This window comes from Oncorhynchus nerka, linkage group LG11 (genome assembly GCF_034236695.1).
Source record: "Oncorhynchus nerka isolate Pitt River linkage group LG11, Oner_Uvic_2.0, whole genome shotgun sequence".
In the NCBI taxonomy this organism is placed as follows: domain Eukaryota; kingdom Metazoa; phylum Chordata; class Actinopteri; order Salmoniformes; family Salmonidae; genus Oncorhynchus; species Oncorhynchus nerka.
Window position 1 is genome coordinate 58,017,762 of NC_088406.1, and position 14,008 is coordinate 58,031,769.

Genomic DNA, 14,008 nt, shown 5'->3' on the forward strand with positions numbered 1-14,008 from the left:
CTGTGTTATACATCTAACGAAATGCTTACTTGCATGTTCCTTCAACTAGTAAACAATAAAAGATAAGAATATGAACAGAAAGTATAATACAGGAAGGCACAATTTAGTCCAATATTTACATGTGTATTGGAGAAGGATGTGCAAGTATATATATTGAGCAGTATAAATAGAGCCTGGTAGCAGTATTTGTGATCTGTGAGTGTAGCATGAATATAAACTGCATGAATGGAGCACACAAAAACATTAACACCTGCTCTTTCCATGACAGACTGACCAGGTGAATGCTATGATCCCTTAATAAATTCACTTCAATCAGTGTAGATGAAGGGGAAGAGACAGGTTAAAGAAGGATTTTTAAGCCTTGAGACAACGGAGACATGGATTGTGCGTGTGTGCCATTTAGAGGTTGAATTGCCAGGACAAAATATTTAAGTGCTTTGAACAGGGTATGGTAGGTGCCAGGCGTATCGATTTGTGTCAAGAACTACAATGCTGCGGGGTTTTTCCACACTCAACAGTTTCCCGTGTGTATCAAGAATGGTCCTCCACCCAAAGGACATACAGCCAACTTGAGACAACTGTGGGAAGCATTGGCGTCAACATGGGCCAGCATCCCTGTGGAACGCTTTCCACACCTTGTAGAGTCCCTGCCCCAACTAACTGAGGCTGTTCTGAGGGCAAAAGGGGTGTGTGTGTGTGTTATGTTGCGTATAAATCAGAGCAGGTTGTCAGTCCAGTTCAAGTGTTCAGCAGTCCGATGGCTTTTCGAGCTTCTGAGCCTGTTGGGACCAGACCTCATGCGTCGATACTGTCGGGGAGACTAAGGGAGAGAACAGCTTGTGGCTGGGGTTGTGAGAGTCCTTGATACGAGTGCCTTCCTCATGCACCGTTTTGAGTAGATGTCCTGGATGTGTGGGAGCACGGTCCCAGTGATGTACTGGGCCGTCTTCACCACCCACTGGAGGGCCTTGCACTCGTACAGGAATTGCTCTGTCCACCAGGCCATGGTGCAACCTGTCAGTATGTTAAAATGGTGCCGTGGTAGTATTTGGAGAGGACCCAGGGCGGCATGCCAAATTTCTTCAGCTGCCTTAGGAAGGAGAGATGCTGTTGCGCCCTCTCGCATAGAGTGATGTTGTTATTGGTCCATGGCAAGTTCTCGGTGATGTGGACACTGAGGAACTTAAACATATGACTCTACTGCAGTCCCGTTGATGTGGATTGGGGCATGTTTCCTCTTCTGCTTCCTGAAGTCAAGAATCAACTCCTTTGTTTTGCTGACGTTGAGGGAGAGTTTGGTGTAATGACAACGCCAGCTCACCTCCTCCCTATAGGCTTTGTTGATTTGTTGTTGGTTCAGGCCTACAACCATGGTGTCGTCAGCAAACTTGATGGAATTGGTGTCGTGCAAACCCACGCAGTTGTGGGTGAACACTGAGAACACACCCCTGGTGGGCCGCTGCTTCAAGAGTCCGTGTGTAGGGGATATTGTTGCTGATCCTCACAGCTTGTGGTCTACCTGTCGGTCAGGAAGTCCAGGATCCAGTTGTAGAGGGTGGTGTCCAGACCCAGGATTCTGAGCTTGGTGGGAACAATAGTGTTGAATGCTGAACTGTAGTCAATGAGCAGCATTCTCACACAGGAGTTAATCTTGTCCAGATGTGTTATTGTCATGTAAATAGCAATGAAAAAGCCATCTTCTGTGGATCTGTTGGAGCAGTAGGCAAATTGGAGTGTGCCTGGCATTCTGGCCTTGATGTGGGCCATGACCAGCCACTCGAAGCACTTAATGACGGAGGTGAGTGCAATGGGGCGAGAGTCTTGGGCATGTCACCTAGTTTTTCTTTGGGCACCGGGACAATGGTTGCCTCCTTAAAGTTGGTGGGCACTATAGCCTGGGACAGGGACAGGTTGAAAATGTCAGAGAAGACACCCACCAGCTGGTCTGCACACACTGGCCAGGGAAGCCATCATGACAGGCGACTGAGTATTTATTCATTCATTCGAGAGTTTCTCACGTCAGCCTCGGTGAACAAAAGCATCTGGACATCCGGAGCAGCGAGAGTCTTCCAGGATGGCTCGGTATTTTCTGTCTCAAATTGACCATAGACTGTGTTAAGCTTGTCTGAGAGGGAGGCTTCTATGGGAACCGCACAGATGGATATGCTTTTGTAGTCTTGTAGTCCTTACCACATGCGACAAGAGTTAGCTGTCGAACATATGTGTTGTTTTTTTGCGGCCCTAATAGATTTACAGAGCTCTTAACTGCTTGCCTTGTACGAGTCATTGGGGTTCGTTCTGCTGACATTGACCCCTGCAGAACAAGCTCTCAGCATTGTACAGATATCTTAATTTATTCAGGGTTTTTGGTTGGGGTAGGATGTCCGGATTGTTATTGTGGGTATAAGCAACACATTTCCTAATGAAGCCTGTGACTTACAATGCATATTCTGCAATGTTGATGGATAAGTCCTGGGTGGATGAATCTTTGAACATACATTATACAGTGCATTCGGAAAGTATTCAGACCCCTTGACTTTTCACATTCTTACACCTTATTCTAAAAAATAAAATTAATTAATTCCCCCCCTAAATCTACACACACCCATAATGACAAAGCAAAAGTGTAAATTTATAACAAATATAAAAAATTGATATATTACACAGTACTTTGTTGAAGCACCTTTGTCAGCAACTACAGCCTCGAGTCTTCTGGGATATGACGTTACAAGCTTGGTACACCTGTATTTGGGAAGTTTCTCCCATTCTTTTCTGCAGAGCCTCTCAAGCTCTGTCAGGTTGGATGGGGAGCGTCGCTGCACAGCTATTTTCAGGTCTCACAGAGAGGTTCAAGACCAGGCTCTGGCTGGGCCAATCAAGGGCATTGAGAATAGTCCCAAAGCCACTCCTGCGTTTTCTTGGCTGTGTGCTTAGGGTCGTTGTCTGTTGGAAGGTGAACCTTCGCCCCAGTCTGAGGTCCTGAGCAGGTTTTCATCAAGGATCTCTGTACTTTGCTCTGTTCAGCTGTCCCTTGATCCCGACTAGTCTCCCAGTCCCTGAAAAACATCCCCACAGCATGCTGCCACCACCATGCTTTACCGTAGGAATGGTGCCAGGTTTCCTCCAGTCGTGACGCTTAGCATTCAGGCGAAAGAGTTGAATCTTGGTTTCATCAGAACAGAACATTTTGTTTCTCATGGTCTGAAAGTCTTTAGGTGCCTTTTGGAGAACTCCAAGTGGGCTGTCATGTGCCTTTTATTGAGGAGTGGCTTCAGTCTGGCCACTCTACCATAGAGGCCTGATTGGTGGAGCGCTGCAGACTAAATCTAGTGCTCTGTCCGAGTGACCTCCCTGACCAAGGCCCTTCACCCCCGATTGCTCAGTTTGGCTGGGCGGCCAGCTCTAGGAAGAGCCTTGGTGGTTCCAAACTTCTTCCATTTAAGTATGATGAGGCCACTGTGTTCTTGGGACCTTCAATGCTGCAGACATTTTTTGGTACCCATCCCCAGATCTGTGTCTTGACACAACCCTGTCTCGTAGCTCTATGGACAATTCCTTCGACATCATGGCTTGGTTTTTGCGCTGACATGCACTGTCAACTGTGTGACCTTATGTAGACAGGTGTGTGCCTTTCCAAATCATGTCCAATGAATTGAAGTTACCACAGGTGGACTCCAATCAAGTTGTAGGAACATCTCAAGCATGATCAATGGAAACAGGATCCACCGGAGATCAAATTTCAAGTCCCATAGAAAAGGGTCTGAATACTTAAGTAAATATGGATTTTTTTAAATAATTAATTAGCAACAATTTATAAAAACCCATTCTCAAGTTGTCATTATGAGGTATTGTGTGTAGATTGCTGAGGGTTTTTTATAATCCATATTGAAATAAGGCTGTAACGAAAACAAGATGTGAAAAAAATCAAGGGGTCTGAATATTTTCGGAAGGCACTATACGCACAAACACGTATGTGGATACCCCTTCAAATGAGTGGATTTGGCCATTTCAGCAACACCCATTGCTGAGAAGTGTATCAAAATCAAAAACACACAGCCATACAATATCCATAGCCAAAAATTGGCAGTACAATGGCCTTACTGAAGAGCTCAGTGACTTTCAACGTGGCACTGTCCTAGGGTGCCACCTTTCCAACAAGTCATTTACATTAATGTCCTACCAAAGCTGGCCCAGCCAACAGTAAGTGCTCTTATTGTCAAGTGGAAATGTCTAGGAGCAACAGCGGCTCAGCCGCGAAGTGGAAGGAAACACAAGCTCGCAGAACGGGACCGGAAACACGTTCTCTGGGGTGATGAATCACTCTTCATCCTCTGGCAGTCAGACGGACAAATCTTGGTTTGGCCGATGCCAGGAGAACGCTACTTGCCCGAATGCATAGTGCCAACTGTAAAGTTTGGTGGAGGAGGAATAATGGTTAGTTAGTTCCAGTGAAGGGGAATATTAATGCTACAGCATACAATGAATTCTGTGCTTCCAACTTTGTGGCAACAGTTTGGGAAAGACCCTTTCCTGTTTTAACATGACAATGCCCCAGCGCACAAAGCGAGGTCCATACAGAAATGGTTTGTCGAGATCAGTGTGGAAGAACTTAACTGGCCTGCACAGAGCCCTGACCTCAACCCCATCAAACACCTTTGAGATGTATTGGAATGCCGCAGCAATGTTCCAAGATCTAGTGGAAAGCCTTCCCAGAAGAATGGAGACTAAGGGGGAACCAACTCCATATTAATGCCCGTGATTTTGCAATGAGATGTTCAACAAGGTGTCCACATACTTTTGGTTACATAGCGCATTTCAAAAATCAGTATACTCATTTATTTTTTAATTCTTTAAATGTTTTATTTAGTTAAATAAAAAGGTTAGGGAACACAATTATTTGTTGTGAGTATTAAGGGTGGGGCAACTGTACAGTGTGTACATCAAACTCCTTCCCTCTCTATCAATACCTACTCCTCAATCATTTCCCTCCAAGAACTCCAAATTTGACCAGATACTTTGGCCCATTTTTCTCTTTTTCTTCTTTGGGCCCCCATTATTAACCAAATTAGCATAAAATTCTATGCAAAACCTATATTTACAAATGTCCACGGGTTTAAGATGGACCAGTCCATCTGGCATTTGTCTTAACTGCCCTATGGCCAATCCGTTTCTGCAGCAGTCAACCACAGAGCAAAAAAAAAAAACTACTAAAAACTGCTATGTGCTCTGTGTTGGCCACAGCTGCACTAGACAAAACACCAAGCCTGCTTTTCATTGCAGAAAGTTGTTTCCTACCCTCCTGCCCTAGCTCACTCCCCCCCCCCCCCCCCCCCCTTTGAGGATCTTAAATGACTAAATAAAGCTAGGGTAAAGCTAGCTAGGCTACCTGGGGTGGCTGAGGTTAGAGAAACTGGTCACCTTCCACTCACAGCGAATGAGTGTGAGTGAAGGGGGGCAGAGAAGAGGCAAGTTGTAGCTGGGTGAAGTGGAGTGAACAAGGACAGAGGGGGTGAGTGAGGAGTGGTGGCTATTTCTCGAATAGAAGACAGCCTAGATGGTTGTCATGGTGACAAAGGGGCCCATGCTGACAGGCCCAGTTACAGTGTGGTCTCTCTCCGATTCTCCACTCTGGGTGAAGTTTCCTCAAGGTACAGATCTAGGATCAGCTTCCTCTCACCCAATCCTAACCTTAAACATTTCTAGGGAAAATGCTAAACAGACCCAAGATCAGTGTCTAGAGTGTAATTACACCCTACTCTCTGGTCCTCCTGGGACCAGCTTTGAGAACTGTATATCATTAGGGTTTGTGTATGTGTGTTCAAACCACTGCTACATCTTCTCAAGCAAGACAAAGACGGACTTTTTACCTTTTCAAACTTCACATAGAAAAACAGGCAGCAGATGCTAGAAGAGAAGACTGCCCCCACCCTAGTATTTACCATTAGTAATGAATCATGATATGAGTATCGGCCTGCATAATGACTTTGTATTGTACGTTGAATAGAGGGCTGGCTGAAAGAACGCAGACACTAGTGTTTTTCATTACACAACAATTCTATTACACATTTTCATTGTCGTCAACACACACACACAATAACAGATGAGGACTGTAGGAATGCAGTGCTGGCACAGTAAAGAACTTCTTGTGTTTACGTAGGTCAGAGCAGGAACAGATTTCTCAAGTCTTCCCACTGCCAACACCAGGGTGTGTGCACTCACTCACACACCCATTAATCTCACTTCTTAAGCAAGACAAATACAGGGACTTACTTTGTATCCAATTGAATCGGGGGAGTCCCGTAAAATGCTTCAATCTGTACTAGTACACACAGTGACTCACTCAAAAATCTAAATAGTCTTGGACTACATGCTCAGACATGCACACTTGTTGTCTGGCCTCCTACTCTGTTACTGGGATATAATATTTTGAAAGTAGAAAGAGAAATCTGGTCCCACACTTCAAAGTGTTGTTAATAAAATGAACCTGTATATTAACCTGTGCAGACAAACCAACGGCTACAGTACTAAAAATACATGACACATTGTCCAAAGCACCCATATTAACGGTCTGAACCGCCTTAAACCAAGTTAACATTACAACACTCTTTAGAAATGTACACAAGAATAACTTAATGTGGACAAGTACAATGCCATACAGTAATGAAGCCTGATGCATCTATAGACAGTTGTCTTTTGAAACGTGTAGCCTTTTTTTGATGACAAATCCAGCCATTATTTCCTCATCACTTCCTCCTATGCTGTTAGACAAGTTGTCTCAGAAACAAAAGGAAACCTATGCTCTTTGGACTTGTGCTGGAACATTTAAAAAAAAGGGGCACACTGGGATTTGAATATAAAGAAATAGAAGTAACGAAAACGTTCCCTTACCGCCATGGCCACTGACTGCATGTTGAGGTCGCAGGGCGGCTTGAGGGCCTTGGGCCGCGTGGCGTACCAGTAGGTGGTGAGGGCGGCAAGGGCGCCCACACCCATCAGCATGTTGGTGGGCAGGCTGTGCATGTACTGGCGCACATCCTCCAACTCTGGGATCCGCAGCTGTCTCAGGAGCTCCTGGGCCTGCATCTTCTCTGTTGTAGAGAGAGAGAGAGAGAGAGAGAGAACAAACATTTAGTGTAACACATCTGTAGTATTTGAAAAGTTAAATTTCCATCTCCCCTAGCACCTAACTACCTCCTCAATATGTAAAGACATGAAAGAACTGCATAGGGGAAAGCAATAATCGCCAGAGGCCTCGGCCTCGTGTCATTCGCCTACCCTGCACACTGAGGACTGAGCACATTTGGGGTGACATGTTTTACTTCAAGGTGCTTTGGTTGAGGGTGGATCTACATTTATTACCAACATATTGTTTGTACCCATCTCATCCCCTTGGTTCTAGAAACATAGTAGATACTACTGAAATTGGTTGGTCCCATTACTCTCAAATGGCTTCCTTTCCTTTGTCTGCACTCACCTATAATAAGTAGATTGCTTAAAATCGACAGTAATAGTAGGCTTCCTTGATCACATACAATCTTAGACCAGTGCAGCTGACGGAAATGAAGAAATCACTTCAGAACATTGACAGAGCTACACATTTCATAAAAACCGTAAACAAGATGGGAGAGAAAGGGTTTAGCGCAACACCTCACCAAACTGAATCCAAGGGAGGAAAATAGTTCCTTTTTCATTTTACCCCTTTTTCTCTCCAATTTCATGGTAGCCAATCGGTAGTTACAATCTTGTCCCGTCGCTGAAACTCCCGTACGGACTCGGGAGAGGCGAAGGTCGAGAGCAGTGGGTGGTCGAGAGCAGTGGGTCCTCCGGAATAAAACCCAGCCAAGCCGCACTGCTTCTTGACACAATGCCCACTTAATCCGGAAGCCAGCCACACCAATGTGTTGGAAACACCGTACACCTGGTGACAATGTCAGCGTGCATTGTGCCTGGTCCGCCACAGTAGTCGCTAGTGGGCAACGGGACAAGAACTTCCCTGCCGGCCAAACCCTCCCCTAACCCGGATGACGCTGGGCCAAATTGTGCGCCACTTTGGTCTTGGCCATAGTGGAGTTTGGAGTGTGACTGTTTGAGGTTGTGGACAGGTGTCTTTTATACTGATAACAAGTTCAAACAGGTGCCATTAATACAGGTAATAAGTGGAGGACAGAGGAGCCTCTTAAAGAAGAAGTTACAGATCTGTGAGAGCCAGAAATATTGCTTGTTTGTAGGTGATTAAATATTTATTTTCCACCATAATTTGCAAATAAATTCATTAAAAATCCTACAATGTGATTTTCTGGTTTTATTTTTCTCATTTTGTCTGTCATAGTTGAAGTGTACCTATGATGAACATTTACAGGCCTCATCTTTTTAAGTGGGAATACTTTTTTGCCCCACTGTATATTCTATTGTTTTCCCCATCACCATACACTTGACGTGCAAACATAATGAATGCCTTAGGAGGGCAAACTGACGCGCAAAACATTTCACAAACCAATCCTGAACACAGGTTTCCATCATGATATCAGGACACCTGCACATGGCACCTCTCATTTTCTGTGGGGAAGTAAGATGTGGTGACATTTCCTGTTTGGAGTGCTTTGATAGTGAGCTCACTGGAATCCCCTCTTCCCTGCACACAAAGCAAGAGCTCTGTATAAACACTTCCTTGAAGTCAGCATTAAATCTCATGATCCAGCACGGTTTAATTGATCCAAGCAAAGGGGGTGGATTGATAATCCAGGGTGTAAGGCAACATGTGACAACTGTGGGGGTACTTTCTACAGCAGGGATTGTCAACAATAACCAGCAGCGGGCCGATTGTTTCTTGAGCAGCTAGTCGGGGTGCTGGAGCATAAAAATAAAATAATTTGTAGACTGCAAATTGACCACAAGAAGCCCAAACAGATAATATATTTCACTAAAACATTTTTTATTTTACCTTTATTTAACTAGGCAAGTCAGTTAAGAACAAATTCTTATTTTCAATGACGGCCTAGGAACAGTGGGTTAACTGCCTGTTCAGGGGCAGAATGACAGATTTGTACCTTGTCAGCTCGGGGGTTTGAACATGAAACCTTCGGTTGCTAGTCCAACGCTCTAACCACTAGGCTACCCTGCCGCCCCATTTCAAACATCTATAACGCATGAGAATACTTGGGAACATATTTCCTAAATAAAAATGTATTTCCTGGTGTTAAGTCATATGTCCAACAATGAAAATACAAAGAAATATACTTTTTTGAATAGTATTACCGTAAGGAAGAAAGAGGCATCTTATAGTACAAGGCCCTGAGGCTCTAGTCACTCACTCTCCACATGGAGACCAGTGACCATCATAGGTCACAGTCTGAAGGAAAGTCACCTCACAACATGTTCAATGTCAACTGCTCTTCTGTCAATACAACAACATTCAGCCAAACTGAAAGTTGTATTACATGTCTATTTGATTATTTTACCAGTAAGTTGACTGAGAACACATTCTCATTTACAGCAACGACCTGGGGAATAGTTACAGGGGAGAGGGATGAATGAGCCAATTGTAAGCTGTGGATGATTAGGTGGCCATGATGGTATGAAGGACAGATTGGAAATTTAGCCAGGACACCGGGGTTAACACCAATACTCTTACGATAAGTGTCATGGGAACTTTAGTCACCACAGAGAGTCAGGACATCCGTTTAACATCCCATCTGAAAGACAGCACCCTACACAGGGCAATGTCCCCAATCACTGCCCTGGGGAATTGGGATATTTTTAGACCAGAGGAAAGGGTGCTCCTACTGGCCCTCCAACACCACTTCCAGCAGCATCTGGTCTCCCATCTGGGGACTGACCATGACCAACCCTGTTTAGCTTCAGAAGCAAGCCATTTTGAGTCAATACAACACCATGAACCAACACCTTTTAGCATTAAAACCGTGAAGGGTCTTTAAAACTAAAGACAACTACACTTCTACTCTCATTTCCCTTCAATTGTGACAGAATCGTTTTTGGATGATCCCATTTGTTCTTAAAAAGCACTTCTTTGCAGGGCAGAGGTTTGTTACCATTGGAAACTGCACAGCAGTCTCAAAGGTGCTTCATCCTGTCTTGGCACAATTAGAGATCAGCGTGAGAGGTAGAGAGAAACAGGAAAGAGTGAATAGGTCACCCTATGCCCTTTGCCCCTAGACTGCCTGCCACTATTGATGACAGAGAATGTTTAGTTAGACAGGAAGATGGCTCAATTTTGACTTCCAAGAACAGTGGCAGTCACATTTTAGCCTAAGAAAATATTCAAAATAAAATGATATTCACATTGTGACAATCATTGAAAAATAGCAACAAGAAAAAGGAGAGACTAACTGCTCTGTATCAGTAGAGGTACCTTTACCTTGTATACCTGAAGTAGTAGCAATTGCTCACAGAGGGGACTGAGCTACAGTAGACCTCTATGAACAGAGTGACGCTCACTTTCAAAACAGCAGGCGCATGAGGCGCTGACCCTCTTCTGAGCCACTCATTGGAGCTCCACTCAAGGAGGCAGTCCTTGAAAAGCGCGTGCCGGTCTGGGTTAGGACCACGAATAGGGCTGTGACGGTCATGGACGTTTTGAAGTGACCATCGTCATAAAAAATATATTTATTAAATACATAGTCCTCTCCTTCAATCTTGACTGCATGTGCTGCTGCTTCAGGGGTGGGGTATTGTCTAAGCAACCAAAGACTCAAATCAGAGACCGTTCTGTGTTTACTTACTGGCAGCCTCCTGCACCTCTCTGATTCAGAGGGGTAGGGTTAAATGCAGAAGGAACATTTCAGTTGAATGCATTTAGTTGTACAACTGACTAGGTATCCCCTTTCCTAAACTGACAGCTAGGGGATAGCCAGCCTAACTTGCTGATATCTCGGTGAAGATAACAAATACTAATTGAATGTATTTAAACTTCTGACCCATAGGGAATGTGACGAAAGAAATAAAAGCTGAAATAAAAATCACTATTATTCTGATATTCTTAAAATAAAAGTGGTGATCCTAACTGACCTAAAACAGGGATTTTTTACTAGGATTAATGTCAGGAATGGTGAAAAACTGAGTTGAAATGTAGTTGGCTAAGGTCTAAGTAAACTTCGACTAATATAAATGTATTAAAACATTTTCATGATGTCTTAATCCATTATCGTCGGTTACACGATTATAGAATTACCGTGCCAACCCCAACCACAAAAGCCCGAATAGATCCCCATCATAGTGATTGAAGATTTAGTCCAGGATGCTAATGTTGCTAATGGCAGAGCCATCACATCTGAAACATGTTAATGAAGAAGAATCTAATCTCATGTAAACAGGCCCCGCGGGGTAGACCATTCACAGGAATAGCTGGTAGCATGACGCACACACACTGCCAGGGAAATTAGAGATAACAAAGAAGAGGTAGGAGGGTAAATGTTGCAGTTTTTCCTGAACAACCTCTAGATAAAACTGCTTAGGTCAAACAAAATGGTGGAATTATTAAGACTAGGGTAACTACCACAGCCAAATGCTCGCTATACTTAAAAACATTGTCATTTCCCTCTCAGCCCCACTCTTATCTTTGTTTCCATACCAACCTGCCCACTCTCCTAAGTGTGTGGTATGTGCATACAAGCGTCTGTATGCATGTATATACCACACACATAAGGCACATATGTGCGCGCCTCAGTCAGCTGGCCGGGGGAGAAGGGACATGCCACAGGCATCACATGGCTTGGCTGGGACTCGTTTCCAGGCTAAAGGTAACCCTCCGCTGCTTCTCCCCCTCCAGCCAGCCCCTCCATAATTGGCCTGGGAGGATGATGGGCCAATGGCAGCACTCGCCCACCAGTCACCCCACTCAGCTAGAAAACTGAAGACATTGGAAAAAACTGAGGGGGGGGGGGGTTCACAATCCAGCTGGTCTGTTTGACCGCAGAACGCACAGAATACAGCACTGTCAACAGCTAAAAAGAAAGTGGTATGTGGTTCAGTCATTTCAGGGCAAGTCAAGTGCATGAGTCAGACGATCTAGGTTTATACAGAAACATTCTTGCAGATCCCCGGGATATGGCGTGTGATGTTAATAAAATATGGAGTGTAGATACTTTTACTTAGGAAAACTAACAGAGTGGTTAACCTGAGCCATGTTCAAAATATAAAATTGTAAAATTCAGGTTGTTAAATGGTAAGTTACTTGTTGGTGCCCTGCACAAGTTTTGAATATGCTGCAACAAAGTATTCACATACAGGATAACTGTAGGGGATTGACAAGAGAAGGATCAACTATACTGAACAAAAATATAAAAATGCAACATGTAAAGTGTTAGTCCCATGTTTCATGAGCTGAATTAAAAGATCAGAATTGTTCCATGCACAAAGCTTTTATTTTTCTCAAATTTTGCACACAAATTTACATCACTATTACTGAGCATCCTTTGCCAAGATAATCCATCCATCTCGCAGGTGCAGCATATCAAGATGCTGATTAAACAGCATAATCCTTACACAGCACCTTGTGCTGGGGACAATAAGATGTGAAGTTGTCACAACACAATGCCACAGATGTCTCAAATTGAGGGAATGTGCAATTGGCATGCAGACTGCAGGAATGTCCAACAGAGCTGTTGCCAGAGAATTCAATGTTCATTTCTCTACCATAAGCCACCTCCGTAATTGTTTTACCCCCTTTTTCGTCATAGCCAATTGGTAGTTAGTCTTGGCCATATGGGAGTTGCAGCGATGGGACTCGGGAAAGTTGAAGGTCGAGAGTTGTGTGTTCTCTGAAACACAACCCCACCAAGCTGCACTGTTTCTTGACGCTTAACCCCGAAGCCAGCCGCACCAATGTGTCGGAGGAAATCCTGTACACCTTGCAACCGTGTCAGCGTGCATGCGCCGGGCCTCCTACAGGAGTCGCTAGAGCGTGATGTGACAAGGACATCCAGGCCGGCCAAACCGTCCCTAACCCGGACGACACTGGGCCAATTACCCGTCGCCTCACGGTTCTCCCAATAAAGGCTGGCTGCGACACAGCCCGGCCTCAAACCACGTGTAACCAAGCCAGCCTCTCCACATTCAGCTTCTTCACCTGTGGGATCATCGGAGACCAGCCACTCGGACTGGTCGGAGTGCGATGGGATAAGGAAATCCTGGCCGGCCAAACCCTCCCCTAACGACACTGGGCCAATTGTGTGTCGCCTCATGAACCTCCAGGTCACAGGCGGCTGTGACACAGCCTGGGATCGAACTCAGGTCTGTAGTGACGCCTCAAGCACTGCGATGCAGAGCCTTAGACCACTGCGCCACTCGGGAGGCCCCAACATCCAGCAACTTCTCACAACCATTGAAGGAGTGGGACAACATTCCACAGGCCACAAGAAACAGCCTGATCAACTCTATGCGAAGGAGAGGTGTCACACTGCATGAGGCAAATGGTAGTCACCCCAGATACGGACTGGTTTTCTGATCCACACTTTTAAGTCATCTGTGACAAACAGATGCATATCTGTACTCCTAGTGATGTGAAATCCATAGATCTGGGCCTAATAGATTTATTTCAATTGACTGATTTCCTGATACAAACTTTAAACTCTTAAAATCTTTGAAACGGTTGCATTTATATATTTTTTCAGTGTAGCTTAGTTTGGCTGTAGACAATGGCTTCCCCTTGTTATGGGGGGAAAGCTATGAGTTTGCTATAACATACACAATTCAGAGAAAGCTCTTCCTAGAAAAACACGGGGCAGTGAAGCCAGATGACGTCACCAGTCCAGGTCTAAGAAGATAGATCGATATGTAAATATGGTTGATTCTATGTATATATATTTTGTTTTAAGAAAAAAGCGTGACTTCCCATATCCGAAAAGGAGATTTAAGAATTGAAATGGTAACACTTCCTATTTACTTTATTGTTTTATTTCACCTTTATTTAACCAGGTAGGCTAGTTGAGAACAAGTTCTCATTTGCAACTGCGACCTGGCAAACAAAGCGTAGCAATTCGACACATACAAC

The 14,008-nt window shown here is 44.5% G+C and overlaps 1 protein-coding gene across 2 annotated transcripts in view; it reads right to left on the bottom strand.

Moving 5' to 3' along the window:
* The window catches only part of acsl1a (acyl-CoA synthetase long chain family member 1a), a 57,692-nt gene that overhangs the window by 22,630 nt on the left and 21,054 nt on the right, over window positions 1–14,008 (bottom strand). For both annotated transcript variants that reach the window (XM_029673394.2, XM_029673393.2), the window contains exon 2: window positions 6,889–7,088. In XM_029673394.2, the coding sequence (XP_029529254.1) occupies window positions 6,889–7,083 (195 nt within the window). In that variant the 5' untranslated portion in view covers window positions 7,084–7,088. The remainder of the gene's footprint in view (window positions 1–6,888; window positions 7,089–14,008) is intronic.